The sequence below is a fragment of the Canis lupus genome, chromosome 12 (assembly GCF_011100685.1).
Source record: "Canis lupus familiaris isolate Mischka breed German Shepherd chromosome 12, alternate assembly UU_Cfam_GSD_1.0, whole genome shotgun sequence".
Taxonomy (NCBI): Eukaryota; Metazoa; Chordata; class Mammalia; order Carnivora; family Canidae; genus Canis; species Canis lupus.
The window spans coordinates 66168849-66184779 of record NC_049233.1 but is presented as its reverse complement, the minus strand read 5'-3'; the positions used below and the strand labels follow the sequence as shown (position 1 = coordinate 66184779).

Sequence of the window (15931 nt, the reverse complement as noted above, 5' to 3'; positions counted from 1 at the left end):
CTGTCAGCTCACCCCTTCCATATGCACCTGGTGCTGCCTCGCCAGACTCTGAGGCACAGTTTTTTATGTGAGGCATGGCTGAGGGTCAACACTTGTAGAATCGCTGAACTCCATTTTCTTTTCTTTCTTTACACCTACTTAATTTAAGGGAGAAAGAGAGAGCACCTGTAAGTGAGAGGGAAGGGCAGAGGGAAAGGGAGAGAGAGAATCTCAAGCAGACTCCTCACTGAGCGCAGAGCCTGACTTCGGGCTCCAACTTACAACCCTGAGATCATGACCTTAGCTGAAATCAAGAGTCAGGAGCTCAACCAACCGAGCTACCCAGGCACCCCTAAACTCCATTTTCCAATATAGATCTGAGCTATGAAATATCAAGCTGAAGGCAATATGGTTTCTTTGATTGGAGACATTTGTCACAGTGTAGATTAGGAAGGCATATGGGACTTTATTTCGAATGGAATCTGATTCTTTTTTTTTTTTTTCTCTCTCTCTCTTTTTTTAAAGTAGGCCCCATGTTTAGAGTAGTGTGGGGTTTGAACACATGATCCTGAGATCAAGAGTTGCATGCTCTACTGACTGAGTCAGCTGAGCACCCTGTCAAATGGCATCTGATTCTTGATGCCAAGTGGTAAGATGAGATTAAATTCAGTCTCCTTTTCCTTTCTTGCCTTCACTGCAAGTTGCCTGGCAGGGAGTAAGGCTGGATAAACAGTCCATGAATGAGGTCTTGAAAGCCTGAGACGGAGGAGTAAAGGTGAAACAGAGGGGAGAAGAAAGATGAGAACAAGTGAGGGGCAACAAGAACAGAAGAACCACCAGGATTTTGCAGCTGAGAAGGTAGGAAAAAGCCAGAGGGGACACTTAATACAAACCCAGAAGGGTGAGGTCAGAGGACTAGGGGACCTTTGAAAAGAAAACAGCAGAAGTACACTTTGAAGGGAAAGAAGAAAAAAGCTGCGAGCTGTCTTGTACCACTGTCCTGAGCTGATGATGTCCACAGGACCTCTAGAGGATGACCACCACCAGCAGTGGGAAGCTTGAAACTGGAGATCTTCATTTCTAACAAAACATTTCTTATTTGTTGGGGGAAAGTTTCAGAGTCATCATTTATAAAAATTTGTACCTAAATTTTTATAAAGACCTGTCTTTACCTTTGCCACTCCTAGTCTCTTGAACCAGAGCCTCCTTGCTAAATGCAGCACTACCCTATCAAGGTAAGAGGTCTGCAATAAAGAGAAAGGCTGACCGACTCTACCTTCTATTCCCTGCAAATCAAATACAGATCTTCCTCAACTTATGAAAAGTTGAAAAACCCATCATATGTTGAAAATAGCATTTGGTAGAAAATGCATTCAATCCACCTAATCTACTGAACATCACAGTATAACATAGCCTAACTCAAACATGCTCAAGATACTTAACATTAGCCCACAGCTGGGCAACATCGGCTAACACAAGGTCTGTTCTACAATGAGAGTTGAACACCTCATGTAATTCATGGAATGTAAATGTGCCAAAAGTAAAAACCAGAATGGCCTGGGTGGCTCAGTCGGTTAAGCAGCAGCCTTCCACTCAGGTCATGATCTTGGGATCAAGCCTCTCACCACCCCCTGCTGAGCAGGGAGCCTGCTTCTCCCTCTGGGCCTCCTCCTCTCCCCTAGGGGATGCCAGCACATTTTCTCTCCCTCTCTCAAATAAATGAATAAAGTCTTTAAATTAAAAAAAATTTTTTTTTAACCAGAATGACTATATGGATACAGAATGGTTGTGAGTGTATCACAGTGAGTGACTGCCACTACCCAGCATCACCAGAGGGTATCATAGAGCCAGCCGATCGCTAGCCCTGGAAAAGATAAAAACTCAAAGTACGGTTTCTACTGAATATGCTTTCACACCATCAGTAAATTTGAAAAACTTTAGGTTGAACCATTGTGAGTCAGGGCCACTTACACTCAAGACCCTTTGCGTGATTCTGAAATACTTTTCTGTTAATATGAGCACCCAAAGAGGCAGTGGTTAAGGGCAGTGCAGAGAAGAGGTTCAAATACTCTCTTGGCAATTCACAGCTATGTGCCTCCGGGCTTCAGTTTCCTCATCTGTAAAATAGGGATGGTCATAATTGGCTTATCCGATTGTTCTGATAATTACATAACACAATTCGTGTAAAGTGCTTTCGCATGGCACCCGGCCCTTAAGAAAAACTGAACTAGTACCGGGGCCCTGTGTCATGAAAAGATCCAATAAAAATTCTCCCATGAATAAAAAACTGCATTAAAAAAAAAAGAAATTGCAAATGAAAGGGAATGATGTCTATTTAGTGTTTCCATAAATTCTGGAAGTTAAAATTGAAATCTTTTTTAAATGAAAAAGAATTTTTATTAGGTATTTCATGGGATATCAGGTATGCCAAGTCAACGACTAATCAGAGTTTTATAGATCCTCAAAATAGGCCACAAAGAGAGTGCTTCTTGCTTCTCTACCAAGTTATAATAATTCTAAATCAGAGATGGGAGACCTGCCGTGGCAGGCGTGGGAACGGACAATAAAAAGGCTTCGTAGGGACGAATGATGTACTGTTCTGTATGCTGTTGCACAGAGGTGGGCTTCTTTATGTGTTTGTTGGGGCCCTGCCTATGGGCTGCCCAGAGTCCAGGTACGAGCCGTGCGACCGTGGCAAGACCCCCCGGGTCATCACTCGCGTTCAGTAAAGATTTCCAAGCTTCTGTTAGACGCCGCGCACTTGACAACCGTCCAGGGTGGAGCGAGCCCCCCTCCCCGGCAGCGTGCACAGGACCCCGGTCTCCTTCCCGCCGCACGAAGGCGGCGCGCAGCAGGGAGGCCCCGGGCCCCGCGGGGGAGCCTCGCCTCCCGGGCCGACCCGGCCTCCCCGGCCCGCGGCGCCCCCTGCTCCACAGGCTGAGGCCGGGACCCGGCGCAGCAGCAGCAGGAGCAGGAGCAGGAGCAGGAGCAGGAGCAGGAGCAGGAGCAGGAGCAGGAGCAACGCCCCCGCCCGCCGGCCCCCCAGCCCGCCCGCCGCGCCCGGCCCGCCGGCGTCTCCATGGTAACCGTACACAAACCACCTACCCGGGGCGCCGGGGCCGCCCGCCTGCAGAGCCAGGTCGCCGCTGGGCGGGCGGAGCGGGACAGGAAATGAGCTGGGAGCGGGCGCAGGGAAGGGGGCTTCCGGCCGGCCCCGAAGCCCCCGTGATTCGCGCTGGTGACTGCACCGCGGCGGAGGCTCAGCGCATCCCTCAGCTTCCCGGAGGGAGGCGGCGGCAGCCCGGGAGGAGCGGCGGGGCGGGGCCGGGGCCGGGAGGGGCGGGGCCGGGCCGGGAGGGGCGGGGCCGGGGGCGGGGCCGGGCCGGGAGGGGCGGGGCCGGGAGAGGACGGACGGGAGGCCTCCCGGCGCTGCGCGCCCACTGGGCCTGCGCGGCGCCCGCCTCCCCCCCCCCCCCCCCCCCGCAGCGCATGCGTAGGAACGCGGAGGCCGCGGGCTGGCAGGTGCCGAGCCCGCAGGCCTGGCTGCGGCGGGAGGATCCTGGACGCGATCTCCGCCTGGAGACTGGGATGGGGAGCGGTTCCCTTTTAAATCGGCAGCTTACCTGGGCGGCTCAGCGGTTGAGCATCTGCCTTTGGCTCAGGTCCTGATCCCTGGATCCTGGGATCCGGTCCCACCTCGGGCTCCCTGCATGGAGCCTGCTTCTCCCTCTGCCTGGGTCTCTGCCTCTCTCTCTCTCTCTCTCTCTCTGTCTCTCATGGATAAATACATATAATCCTAAAATAAATAAATAAAAAAAATAAATCAATCAGTCAACCAAACTGCAGCTGACCGAAACACATTTGTTGAGACCCTAGGAGACCTCAGCACCTCTGTTAGGACAGCAGCTTAGTGCTTAGGGTTAAGAACCAGGATTTGCTGATTCAAGTTGCCCCTCTGTACAGCCTGGAACTCCTTGCCAAGCCTCTCCGTTCGCTCACTGTAAAGTGGAGAGAACTAGTGCTGCCTAGCTGGGTCTTGGGGTCACCGCGAAGACTGAACGGAAAAACAGGTATAACGCGCTATGTACATGGCAACCAATGAATGTTAATCTGTTAGTTATTTTTAACCCTTTGCCTGGGTGCAGCACTTCAGAGTTTACAAGGGGTATTTTATTGTATATTTTCTTTATTTTTAATATAAAGATTTTATTTACTCATGAGAGACAGAGAAAGAGAGGCAGAGACACAAGCAGAGGGAGAAGCAGGCTCCATGCAGGGAGCCGGATGCAGGACTCGATCCCTGGGGTCACGACCTGAGCCAAAGGCAGATGCTCAACCACTGAGTCACCCAGGGACCCCCTTATATTTTCTTTTCAAGCGTCCCCACCACTCCGAAGTAGCAAGCCTGGCATCCCCATTCACAGGGGACAGAACTGGGGACAAGGTATAGTGAATGCCAGTGGTAGATTCAAGTCTAGGCATTGGGCAAACATTTTTTGTACTTACTGTGCCATCACAGTTGCTTGGCAAAAAGAATCCCATTTATATGTTTCTGGTTTAAATTCCGTTCTCCTATTAGACCATTCAGCAACACTTTACAGTGTGAAGTACAAGTGAGACCATAATCGCTCTCCATTCGGGTTTGCACCACGTTTTATAAATATGGGGATTTTTCAGCTGAAGTGTTGTCAACATAAAAAAATGCCACATGCCTTGGTGCTAAGTATCTTGTAAAGAATAATTAGATTGAAAATTTTTTTGAGCACATATGCGTAGGGCATCCTGCTCGTGGGAAATGATACGAACCTGAACTAAAGGAAAGTATTCTTCAGAGTATCCAAGAGGATGTACTTTATCAGTTGATTGGGGTAATTCTAAGGCCCAAAACAAAGTATTTGTTTTCTTCCAGGTTGAAATTTTTTCCAATGAGTCAACATGTCATCACATCATCAAGACTCTTTTAGTGGCCGCTGAACTCCATTATGCAAAGGGATTTTTGCCCATTTAATAGAAGTCCATAACTAGTATTTTGAATTCACAACTTGTGATTAAAATGCAACGTTATTTTTGTCTCTCAAAGCTGTTTTAAGATATATTCAGTGTTGGTTACCTTCCCCTGCCCCTAGATGAAAGTTGGGTAGAGCCCTTGTATTTTCTGCTCATTTTTAGGTAACTGATACTCCTATGGTAACTAAATCTCAACCACAGCTTCATTCCAAAATTACAATGTTGAATACAAGATATAAACAAATGCATCAAACTTTACTTGAAAATAAGACTTCATCCCCCTTTCCTGCCTCAGGTCTCCAGATGACCTTCCCAGCAGGGATGCAGCTGGCTGAGGCTCACCACAGTAGAGGCCACCTCAAGACCCAGCCTGGGTGGAGGTGGGCCAGAAGTGGGGAGAAAAGAAGCAGGAGATGGAGCACTTCTTCCCAGATTTGAATAGCTTTGAGCTTGCTGTGGACAGCAAGCCCATGTGGCTCTCTCCTGGTTTCTTCAGCATTTCCTATTAATGAAGACCTCTTTCCAGGGGATTCTTCAGGTGGATTCCAAGCTATCACACTGCTTGTTTACAGCTCCTTCTCTGACCCTAGAAATCTAGGGCTTACTCCAACCCCTTTAGATGGATCCCAAGATGGCACCATACTTTGTCCAAGAAAAACCACAGACATCTCTTGCCCCAGTGACTCTGAGAATGCAGCCCCCACCTCTCCCATGAGCCCCCATCCTGTCACAGGATGGAACTTTAGCTTTCCCAGAGTGAGTCGAACTCCAGGCCTCTGGACTCCCTAACTGCAGCCTCTGGAAGGCTCCTCTGGGAAGCCCTCTCACTGGGTTTGAGATGAAGGGGGTGGCACCCCCCACACTCCTCTCCAAAGAAATTTCCTCACCCGTCCTGCCCCTGCATTCTCTGACTCCGCATTTTTAGCCAAAGGGACCAAAGGGTCCAGGCAGTCTAGATATTGCTTTGTAACTCACCCTAAGGAGACTTTGCCTCACCTTCACTTTGGAACTGATGATTATTCACTTACTATCTCAGCTGAAACTGCAGTTTAAAAAGCTGTTGTGCAGCCAATTACTAACTATGGTCTTGCACCCAGGGTCTTGGTCTAAAATACACAAGTAAGCTCGCTCCTGGAGCCGGAAGCTGGCCAACTCAGTTGGCCAGGAAATGTCTGCCAAGCAAATTAGAACAATTGAAAAGAGTGACAAGGGCTGAATTATAGGAAGCAATCATTTAAAGCACTAAAGCTGCCCAGCTTACCTCACTGAAGGACACGACATGAGAAAACATTGAGGCTATGGTAGCAATGGCCTATTATACTGACCCGGCTATTCCTTCCTGCTCACCTGATGGCTATTTAACAGAATTTGACATAATGAAAATTTTAAGTGGAGTTGTTTTTGAAACAAAATTGCTATTTTCTTTGCTTTAGAAAAATTGAAGAGGAAAATAAAATATTGATTGTAAGCATCTGACATTTATAAAGCACTTTATAATTTCCGAATTGCTTCCATTTGGAGCATTTCATTTTCATTGTCTTATTCGGAGTTTACAACTAACCCGCGAGGTGATTCGTTCAGGGATTATTATCCCAATTTGAAAGTGGAAAAACATTGAGGTTCAGAAAGAGTAAGTGATCTGCCCACTGTCACAGAGCTAGTAAAGTGATCTGAGACCTGGTGTTTTTGATTCTTAGATCCCACGTGCCACCTGCCATTGTACACGGGAAACACAGTTTTTCAGGCTGAGGCCTCTTGTGCATTGAGAGGTACTTCCTAGGCTGCTGTAACTGCTAAGATGTGTCCTTTATTTTCTCCTTTCACATATCTCAGAGTACATTCTGTGTGGGGCTCTCTTAAGTTCTAAGAGGAACTTAATCTTTACGTTGACTTGAAAATTTCTGCGGACTTTTGGATTTTGAATCAAGATGAGAATTACGTAAGTGGTAGCATGGGTAATACTACGGTCCTACACACTCTAAGATGCAAAAATGCAACGAAATGTTGAACTTATACTTTTATCCACAGACTATCAGTAGATTTTGTAGTTCACATTGCAGTGTACATCACTCACACCTCATGTTTAATATCTAAAAGCTTATCTTGGTTTCTATATTAGATATATTTTTTAAAAGATGCATGTTAAATACATAACACTCACAATTCCCCCGATGATTTTTATGACCATAACAGAGATGGACTCACAGAGGGAAAAGAAAAATTGCTTCTAAAAAAAAAAAAAAAGAAGAAGAAAAATTGCTTCTGGCATAGAATAAAAAATCACCAATTTAGAATTCCAACATTCACTTCAAGACACTTTCTGCTTTTGTCAATATAGAATTTCGGTGCTTTAATTATATTTATCACATAATGTCTGTGAGGAGTTCATCAAATTGATAGCCTAGGCAATCTCTGCATACAAATTTCAAGGTAACAAACACATTAAAAATGCAACTTGGTGGAAATTTACAATGCGAGGAAAATTAGCCAACTTCATGGAACTGCATAGATACGGGACTGTAGAATGGTCCTAAAACTTATCAGCTGAAAAAGATTACATGAAAATTCTCTCTTTAATGGGGCTCAGCCCTTACCTGCACATCTGAAGTATTACTTTGCCTTTAAGCACATCATCCCCACCACAGCAGCTGTATCATCCCAGGCTGCGTTTTCAGGAAGCATCAAGTCAAATTGTTGCTAGGGATGTAATGAAAGAAGGTTAATTTTTTTTAAAGATTTTATTTGTTTATTCATGAGACACAGAGAGAGAGAGAGAGAGAGAGGAAGAGACAGAAGCAGGCTCCCTGCAAGAAGCCCGATGTGGAACTCGATCCCGGATCCCAGGATCACGCCTTGGGCCAAAGGCGGACATGCAACCGCTGAGCCACCCAGGTGTCCCGAATGAAGGTTAATTTAATCAGCAATTTATTACAAAGAATCTCTGACTACTTGGTATTTCATTGGAGGGGAGAGGGTTCTAGTTTTCAGGGACTGAGTCAGTAGGAGTCTTCGAATTGCTTCGTCTTAAACAACTGCCAAAGTCCCTCTTATATGTTGGAAGAGACCTCCTAAGACAATCAGAAACCAGCTTTTTTTTTTTTTTTTTTTGTCAACCTCATCTGTGAGACATTAATGAGTGAGCATGTCTGGGAGCTTGGGGCTGCAAATAACAGAATACCCCATCAAAAGTAGCTTAAACACCAAGGACATTTATTATTTTAACCATAAGCCTCGAAGTGGGCTGCTTCAGGGTTGATCCTGCAACTCAGGGATGGCATTAAGAAGTGTCAGTCACAGCTCACTTTCCAACATGATTGGCCAAGAGGAGTTGATTTGGAGAATTTGTGATGTATTTATTTTGCTTATTGACAGAGATCAGTGCGTTGTAGACATGTATAAAATCAAATGTAATGATTTCCAAAAATTAAAGCTAATGTATATTTTGTTGAACCTTTTCTCAAATGAATAACCAACATAAGGCATTAAAAAATCTCTAGGTCTGGGTAGCCCCAGTGGCTCAGTGGTTTAGCGGCACCTTCAGCCCAGGGCATGATCCTAGAGACCTGGGATTGAGTCCCACGTCGGGTTCCCTGCCTGGAGCCTGCTTCTCCCTCTGCCTGTGTCTCTGCCTCTCCCTCTGCCTGTGTCTCTGTCTCCGTGTGTGTTTGTGTGTGTCTCATCAATAAATAAATAAAATCTTAGAAAAAGAAATCTCTAGGTTGAAGTATATTGACATCAAATGGATCTCAAACACTCCCTCTTTAAGATTGAGGCCAGCGTTCTTGGGAAGGTAGGAGGTCTAATCACTATAGAGAGACAAAAACTCAGCTATATCTTCATCTTTCTGCAGGAAGTGTTTCATATTAGACAAACAATTTGGGTTTATGCAAGATTAATAATAATCAAGGATTAGGTAATTAAGCAAATTCATTCAAAATCAGCTTTATCCCTTGGCCTTCAATCCACTGATTTTTTTTCTTTTTCCTCATGTCATTCTCAGTACTGTGCTTGGGGAGGGATCTGTTAATGCACCTGCAGCAGTTTGGGGGCAGGATTGTTGAATAAAGATTGTTGTAAATTTTAAAAAAAAAGAAGAAGAAGAAGTGTCAGTCATGGGGACGCCTGGGTGGCTCAGGGGTTGAGCATCTGCCTTTGGCTCAGGGTGTGATCCTGGGGTCCTGGGATCGAGTCCCGTATCGAACTCCCTGCATGGAACCTGCTTCTCCCTCTCCCTGTGTCTCTGCCTCTCTCTGTATGTTTCTCACGAATAAATAAAATCTTAAAAAAAAAATAGAAAAGAAGAAGTGTCAGTAATGCCTCCCCACTTGGTCACGGATGGCTGGGGCAGCGCTGAGCTGTGCAGTCTCACATGATAGGATCTCAAAGCAGGGAAGAGAGAGGCAGGGCCCTCCCCACTTACATCTCTTTACCCAGGAAAGGGGAAAATTTCCCAGAAGCCCTTTGGGTGTGTTGTCCTCACATCTCACTGTTCAGAACTGTGTCACATGCCCACACAGCAGCCCCTGCCAGGGATGAATGGATTACTCTATGATTGACTTACATCAATCACGGTTCACCCCTTGGGATTTGGGGGAGGATTTCATCTTCTCCGCACACTTTGCTGCTGCAACCTGAACCGAACTGAAGTTCTTTGCAGCATCTGTTGGGTAGATGCTGACAACATCCACCACGATGGTCTGGGTGAATGTAACCTAATGAAGAGTGTCTCGTAATAAGAGATTTTGAAGTCAGCTCATTCTCATTGGAACAAGAGAGCTGAAAGTAATGCCGAGGCCAAGGGCTCTAGTCTGGTGCTAACTCTCAAGACCATGGTCCATGGTCCATGGTCTCACCTCTGTTCATCCTAGCTGCCATTTGAATCACCCGGGGAGCTTCAAAAGCCAGCTCTGCCCAGCACCCCAGATGTTCTGATTCTGTTGCAAGAGAGAAGGCCTCAGAAGAATGGGTTTTGTGGTTTTTAGAGCTGTGGAAGATGCTGGAAGGTGCAGGAGCCATCGTGGAGAGCCCCAGCCCTGCCCAAGGCCAGAGCTCTCCAGCCTGAGGGCCTCAGCCAGCACCCAGCAGGAAGCAGAGGTGTAAAAAGAGTCCTTGGGTTTCATAGAATAGGACTCTGCATGACCCAGAGATGGAAAAAAAGGATCTCACTGACTCTCGCACTATCCTTGACGTTTGTTCCCATGCCGTCTTGGGCACTTTTTGTATCTAGTCTCCAACTGGCTCCTCAGACCCCACTCTATTCTCCCCCTGCTCTGAGGCCACCCTACATTCAGCAACCAAAGGAACTGTCGCAGACCACCTTCCGGGACGTGCCTGCCTCTGCTCAGCGTCTGCCTGCAGACCACCAAAGGAAATCCAGATCCTTCCTCTGCGGTCTGTACTACAGCCTGTACTTCCACTTTATTACAATAACTAGGATCTATCTGAGAGATCTAACAGACCCTGTGCTAAGCACCTGGATGACATTAAATCAGTAAATCTTCCAACACTAAAAGCACAGCTATTATCCTCACTTTACATGCATGGAAATTGAGGTTTAGTGCCCTCACTAGGTCAGGTCACACAGGTGGTGAAAATGGTGGCTCCAGGAGTCAGGCCCAGCTGGTCTGAGCCCAGGGGCCGCATCCCTAAGCACACACCACATGCTCAGCCAAGCCGACTACTGCGGTCACTTGGACTCTCCCTGCATCTCCCCCGCTCTACACTTTCCGCTCTGGGTGGGGCCTCGCCCTTAGAAAGTCTGGGCGCTCAGCAATGATGCTTATGGAACCCTAGAACAATCGCAAGGAGGCATCTACCTTGGAGTAATCCACAGGAGAGACAGAGAAGATGAACTATACCTGCCCACCCCCTCCTGCCTCCTGTCTCCCATTGGTCAGGCTCATGGTGGATCGAGTCTGGATGCTTCTGCGGCTTTTTGGACAGTGCCCCACAGCCTGGAAAGAAGAGCAGTGCCTCAGACTGAGGAGGCCCAGAGGCCAAAGTCGGAAGGGACAGGCTGCAGGCCTGGGTGAAGTAGAGGGAGAGTGGGCTGGGGGGTGAGGCCAGGGTGGAGGTACTCAACGGCCCAGAGCAGGTGAGGGTAGTTTGAGGCAGGAAGTGAGAAATGTGCTATGGTAGACAGAGTCCTGAGCTGGGAGTTAGGACACCTTAACTCAAATGCTGCTTCTGCCACTGTTCCCTGGGTGCCTGTGAGCACATCACCTGATAGCTGCCATGTTCCCACCTGTGAGATGTGGAGGTTGAACGGAATGACCCTCGAGAGACAGCCAAGCTCTAGAACTTTCCAGAATGGGAGAGGCTGTGGTCAGAGACAGGGGGCTGAAGTTTAGAGATTTTGAAGGTGACTCAGTTGTGACAGCCAGATAATGAGGTCCACGGTGTGGCCTGGCGGGCTGCTGCTGGGGCAAGTGAGGGTGATGGGGGTTACTGACAGAGCAGGGAGAGAGGGAGAGAAGAACCAACCTGTTAGTATTTTGTTCCTCAAGACTCCTGAGCTATGCTAACAACACTTGTTTGCTGGTGTCACCCCCACAGAACCTGCAGCGCCAGAAAAGGCTCTAACTCCCAGAGGCTCGAGGCTGCAGGACAGATAGGTCTCCTGCTTCTCTTGCGTGGTGAGAGCAGGGACTTGCCCTGAGAAGCAGCCCCCCAACTAGTCTGGAGACCCTGTGGGCTTGGCAAGGGTCACCCACGATACTGACTTTGCTGCTTTTGGGGGCTCTCAAATTCAGCTGATTTTTTTTAACGATATACTTAGGTACTATTGAGTTACCAGCCCAAGAATATATCATCTTGACGATATAACATGAAGGAAATGTAAATGGAGAAAAGAAAAGCGGAACTTAACTGTGGGAATTCAGGTGATCAAGGAGCTATAGAGCCCAGCTTCAGGCTTACATTTTCAGCCAGAAGGAATCCTAGCAGGCCCCAAATCTAATTGAAAGTATTTGGGCTTCTAATAGCAACCTCTTTAAGGGTTAAAGATGTAATGCACGTATCTTCATTGAGATGAGATTAGTCGTGCAGTTCTTCATGCTATTCAGACAAAAGATATTACATAATAAATAGGGTATATACAATATTACCTACCAAGAATGCAGAAGAAATAGCCACACACACACAAAAAAAACCTCATGATAATCACTTGTGCACTCGCAAAGCACTTTTCTTCATCAGAGCTCAAAACACATTTCATAGAACTAAATACACCTACACCCGCAGGTGAAGCAGGGGAAATCCGAATATGGCCTGGGACTGTATCAAGGGCAACATCCTGGCTGTGATATTGTGCTGTAGGTCTGCAAGGTGTCACCTTTGGGGAAGCGGGCAAAGGGTGCGTGGCACTCTCAGAACCTCTCTCTATTATTTCTTACAACTGCATGTGAATCTACAGTGATCTCAAAATAAAAGGTCTAAAATAAGCCACTTCGCTCTCTCACTTCCTATTTCATTTCTGCAAGACTCCTCGCAGCAAACATAGAAGAAATATGAATTGGGAAATAAACAGGATCATTTCACGATGCAGTACGGAAAAAAACCAATTTCTGTCTGGAACTTGGGAACCAGTGGGCTGGCCTTCCCTGACCACAGAAAGTGGATTTTAGCATTGAAAGTCTTAGCAGGGGAACCCTGGGTGGCTCGGCGGTTTGGCGCCTGCCTTTGGCCCAGGGTGTGATCCTGGAGTCCCAGGATCGAGTCCCATGTTGGGCTCCCGGCATGGAGCCTGCTTCTCCCTCCTCCTGTGTCTCTGCCTCTCTCTCTCTCTCTATCATAAATAAATAAATAAATCTTAAAAAAAAAAAGTCTCAGCAAAATCACCCTTTCTTGGCGTTTCCTAAGTTCACACCCAGAGATTGTTCAAATGAACAGTGTGTCAATCACAGTTTTCTTAACATTTCATTTTTTAAAATTTCAGCTTCAGTGAGGTATAATTGACTTATAATTTTTTTTTGACGTTTCAGTGTCACAGTTTCGATGAGGGTATAGAAAGAAACGGAAACTTTTCCCTTTTTCAACCATATTTGATGTTGAGAGCTCAAACTCAAATTAAGAGAAGGAATTTTTGGCATAGACAGCAGTGTTCAAAGCAGCTCGTTTTCTATCAGGAGTGGAGACCCCGTGGCTCCACTGGCCGCAGCTCACCCTGGCCGCACAGGGTTCCCACCTCCCATGCCCTTTAATTAAGCTGCAGGGGACGGAGCCCCCAGCCAACCAGGGCTCACCGCATCACCCACCACCTCCCATTTCGGCCTAGCACCCACATTAAAGCTCTGCCAGGCTTTGCACTAAGTGGCTTAAGTTCTTAAGAAGCCATGTGACCGCACCTTGTACCAGCTGGTCCCCCAGAACAGCACCCGACAGAGTGCACTGCCCTTCTCCAGCCAGGACCCACCCTGGCGTCCTGATGCGCTGGGAGGAAAGCTCCTCCTGGAGGGAAGAGCATCATTTCATGGCCCCAAATGCTCAGTCCAGGAGTCCTATGCCCCACACCACCCTTGCTTTCAAGGACCTTTCCAAGAGGGAAGATTATTGCCTCTGTAGGAAACTCTGGAAGATGCTCTCAATCCTCTCTTTTTTGGTTATTGTGTTTTTTTGTTTTTTTTCTGTATGTTATACTTTTTGTTTCTTTGGGTCACAGGGAGGAGACCCCTGAGGAAAGGAGAATGGGAATGCCAAGCTAAATGGAATGGTAAGCCCCCGAGAGCAGGTGTTGTCCCTCTTGCTCACCTTTGGGTATCTTCAGTACAAGCATGGGAGCTGGAACGGGCCGATGTTCACCAGCTATTTGTTGAATAAGTGAACGATTGAATGTGGGCTTGCGAAGGTGATATTCAGGGTCAGAATATTATAATATGTAACCCTTATGATCCAGGATGTCTTTCCACTGACAGTCACCCCCGGTCTCCTGCCTGTTATTTCTGGGCTGCCCATGGCTCAGCCACCTCCCTGTGCTTAGGGACGAGCCCGCTCATGCTCCCCTGCTCCCCCGTTCTCACCATCTCAGGGCCCCTCGCTGCCCCAACTGCAGGATTGTATGGTCCTGTCATCTTCCCTACTGGTGCCACTCTGGGGTGGGACAGGCTCCCCTGATTCTATGACACCCGTCTCAGTGCCCTGAGGCTCAAAACCAGTTCACAGGCCTGGTTAAGAGTCAGACTCTCCTCCACCTATCTCACTTTCCGGTCACACCACTTTTTTCCCCTCTCCAAGTCAACAAACTCCTTCCTTTCCCATCAGCCAGAGCCAAAGGTCATCCTGCAAATCAACTCCTGCACACAGGTACCTGCAGAGGCCACTGGCTGGTGGCCCAGATCTCAGCAGAGTCCTATCCAGGAAAGAGCCCCGGGCTCAGGGCCTGGGGTCCAAGGTCAAGCCTCACGTCTTTCTTTCAACCATTTCATAATGTGAGAGAACTCGTGGGCTTCAGTTTCTGGGTCTGCAAAGTAAAATGGGCTTTAGCGGTCTCTGGTACCATGAGATTTATGAGGGAGAAGTGAAGACAAGAAACACAGGAAGGAGACCTAGTGGCCGGAAATCAACGCTTACTAGGAAAGGCATGGAAGGGAGTGGGCATGGGAGGAAACCGTCCACCCAGGAGCTCACGTAGCAAGTGCAGAGGTCAAAGACACCTCTCAGGGTAGCTTCACCACTCAGGTTCCAGGACCTTCGGCAGCTGGTAGAGCAGCTATGGCTCTTTTGTGCAGTCCTATAGGACAGCTGGCCATACTCCAGATTTTTTGTTTCTTTTATTGCTTGAGCTTTTGGTGTCATATCTAAGAATCCATTGCCAAACCCAAGGTCATGAAGATTTTTTTCCTGTTTCCTTTTAGGAGTTTCACAGTTTCAGCTCTTTGGCTCAATGTCTTCAACCCATTTGAGTTAATTCTCATACATAGTGCTGTAATGGTCACACTTCATTTGGGTGTAGTTTTCCAGTTGTCCCAGCTGTTGAGGAGGGGGAACGACTTGGCGGCAACCATACATTGTGTCACTGAAATGTCCTTTGACCCGGGACCAGGGGAGCCTGAGTGGAGAGTTTCAAGAAAAGGGGGGCTGTAAGATCCTGAGGGTGTGAGCTTAATGCACAGAGGAAGCAAAGCCTGCGCCCCCTGAGCCAGAACAGCATCAGCAGACACCTGCGGCTGGCTGGCCTGAGGCTGGGGTGGGGTAGTGACAGAGAACAGGTGGCTTTGGGGCAGCAGCAAGGTCAAACCCCAGGAAGCAGCAGCAGTGGTAGCCTCAGGCCACCAGAGGGTGGAGCAGAGGAGGCTACCAGGTGCGAGCCCAGGGACAGGCCTCCGCTGTGCAGGTTTCCTCCAGAGGGGCCTCTGCGAGCAGAAGAAAGGATTTTGAGGACATGAGTTCCAGCATTTCCATTGGTGGGCCCTTGGAGCCAAAAACTATTTTTGTTACTTTTTGCCTGTCCTCCCCCAGGATGGCACAGCTTGGAGAAGCAAGAGTTACAATTAATTTCCCTTTTCAAAATGTGGTTCAAAAAAGAACATTCTGTTTCCAGGACCCCGGCTCTCTGTGAGAAATTCTATACTAGCATTCAAAATTAAGCCACGTTTGCCAGAATGTAAGTTTCTTTCAATGGCTAATTTTTTTTTTAAGTGACTGCTTATGTCTATAGCAGAGAAAATAACAAAAAAGGAGGAGTAATTTATCTGAAAAATAGCAGTTTTAATTTTGGAAAGGGATTTCAGAGAGAACCCTATGTAGTTCTGTAATATTAATCTATTTTAAATTTTTCAAATGTCAAAAATAGAGTTTACATTTACTGCTACAAATTTGGTGAACGTTTTTCATTATGCACTAAGCAGAAAATTTGAAATTAAATGTACAGCAATGTTCAGACAAATGAAAAAATCCCCTCCCCCAGGCCATCCCTTGACATAACTAGGACAATCCAATATAATAACCC

The 15931-nt window shown here is 47.3% G+C and overlaps 1 protein-coding gene and 1 long non-coding RNA gene across 5 annotated transcripts in view; one reads left to right on the top strand and one right to left on the bottom strand.

The window, feature by feature from the left end:
• The window catches only part of ARMC2 (armadillo repeat containing 2), a 104194-nt gene extending 100909 nt beyond the window's left edge, over positions 1 to 3285 (bottom strand). For 2 of the 4 annotated variants that reach the window (XR_005368109.1, XM_038554881.1), the window contains exon 1: positions 13 to 137. Coding sequence is in view for 1 of the 4 variants with exons in the window: in XM_038554881.1 (XP_038410809.1) it covers positions 13 to 21 (9 nt within the window). In the remaining 3 variants the exon portion in view is untranslated. Of the gene's footprint in view, positions 1 to 12; positions 138 to 1950; positions 2081 to 3084 lie in introns of those variants that run through there. The other 2 variants (XM_038554882.1, XM_038554883.1) reach the window with 2 other exon arrangements.
• Positions 3134 to 6449, top strand: LOC111098387. The gene is made up of 3 exons (XR_005368114.1): positions 3134 to 3217; positions 3943 to 4049; positions 4889 to 6449. It is a non-coding gene; the product is annotated as an uncharacterized LOC111098387 (long non-coding RNA).
• The last annotated feature ends 9482 nt before the right edge of the window (positions 6450 to 15931 follow it).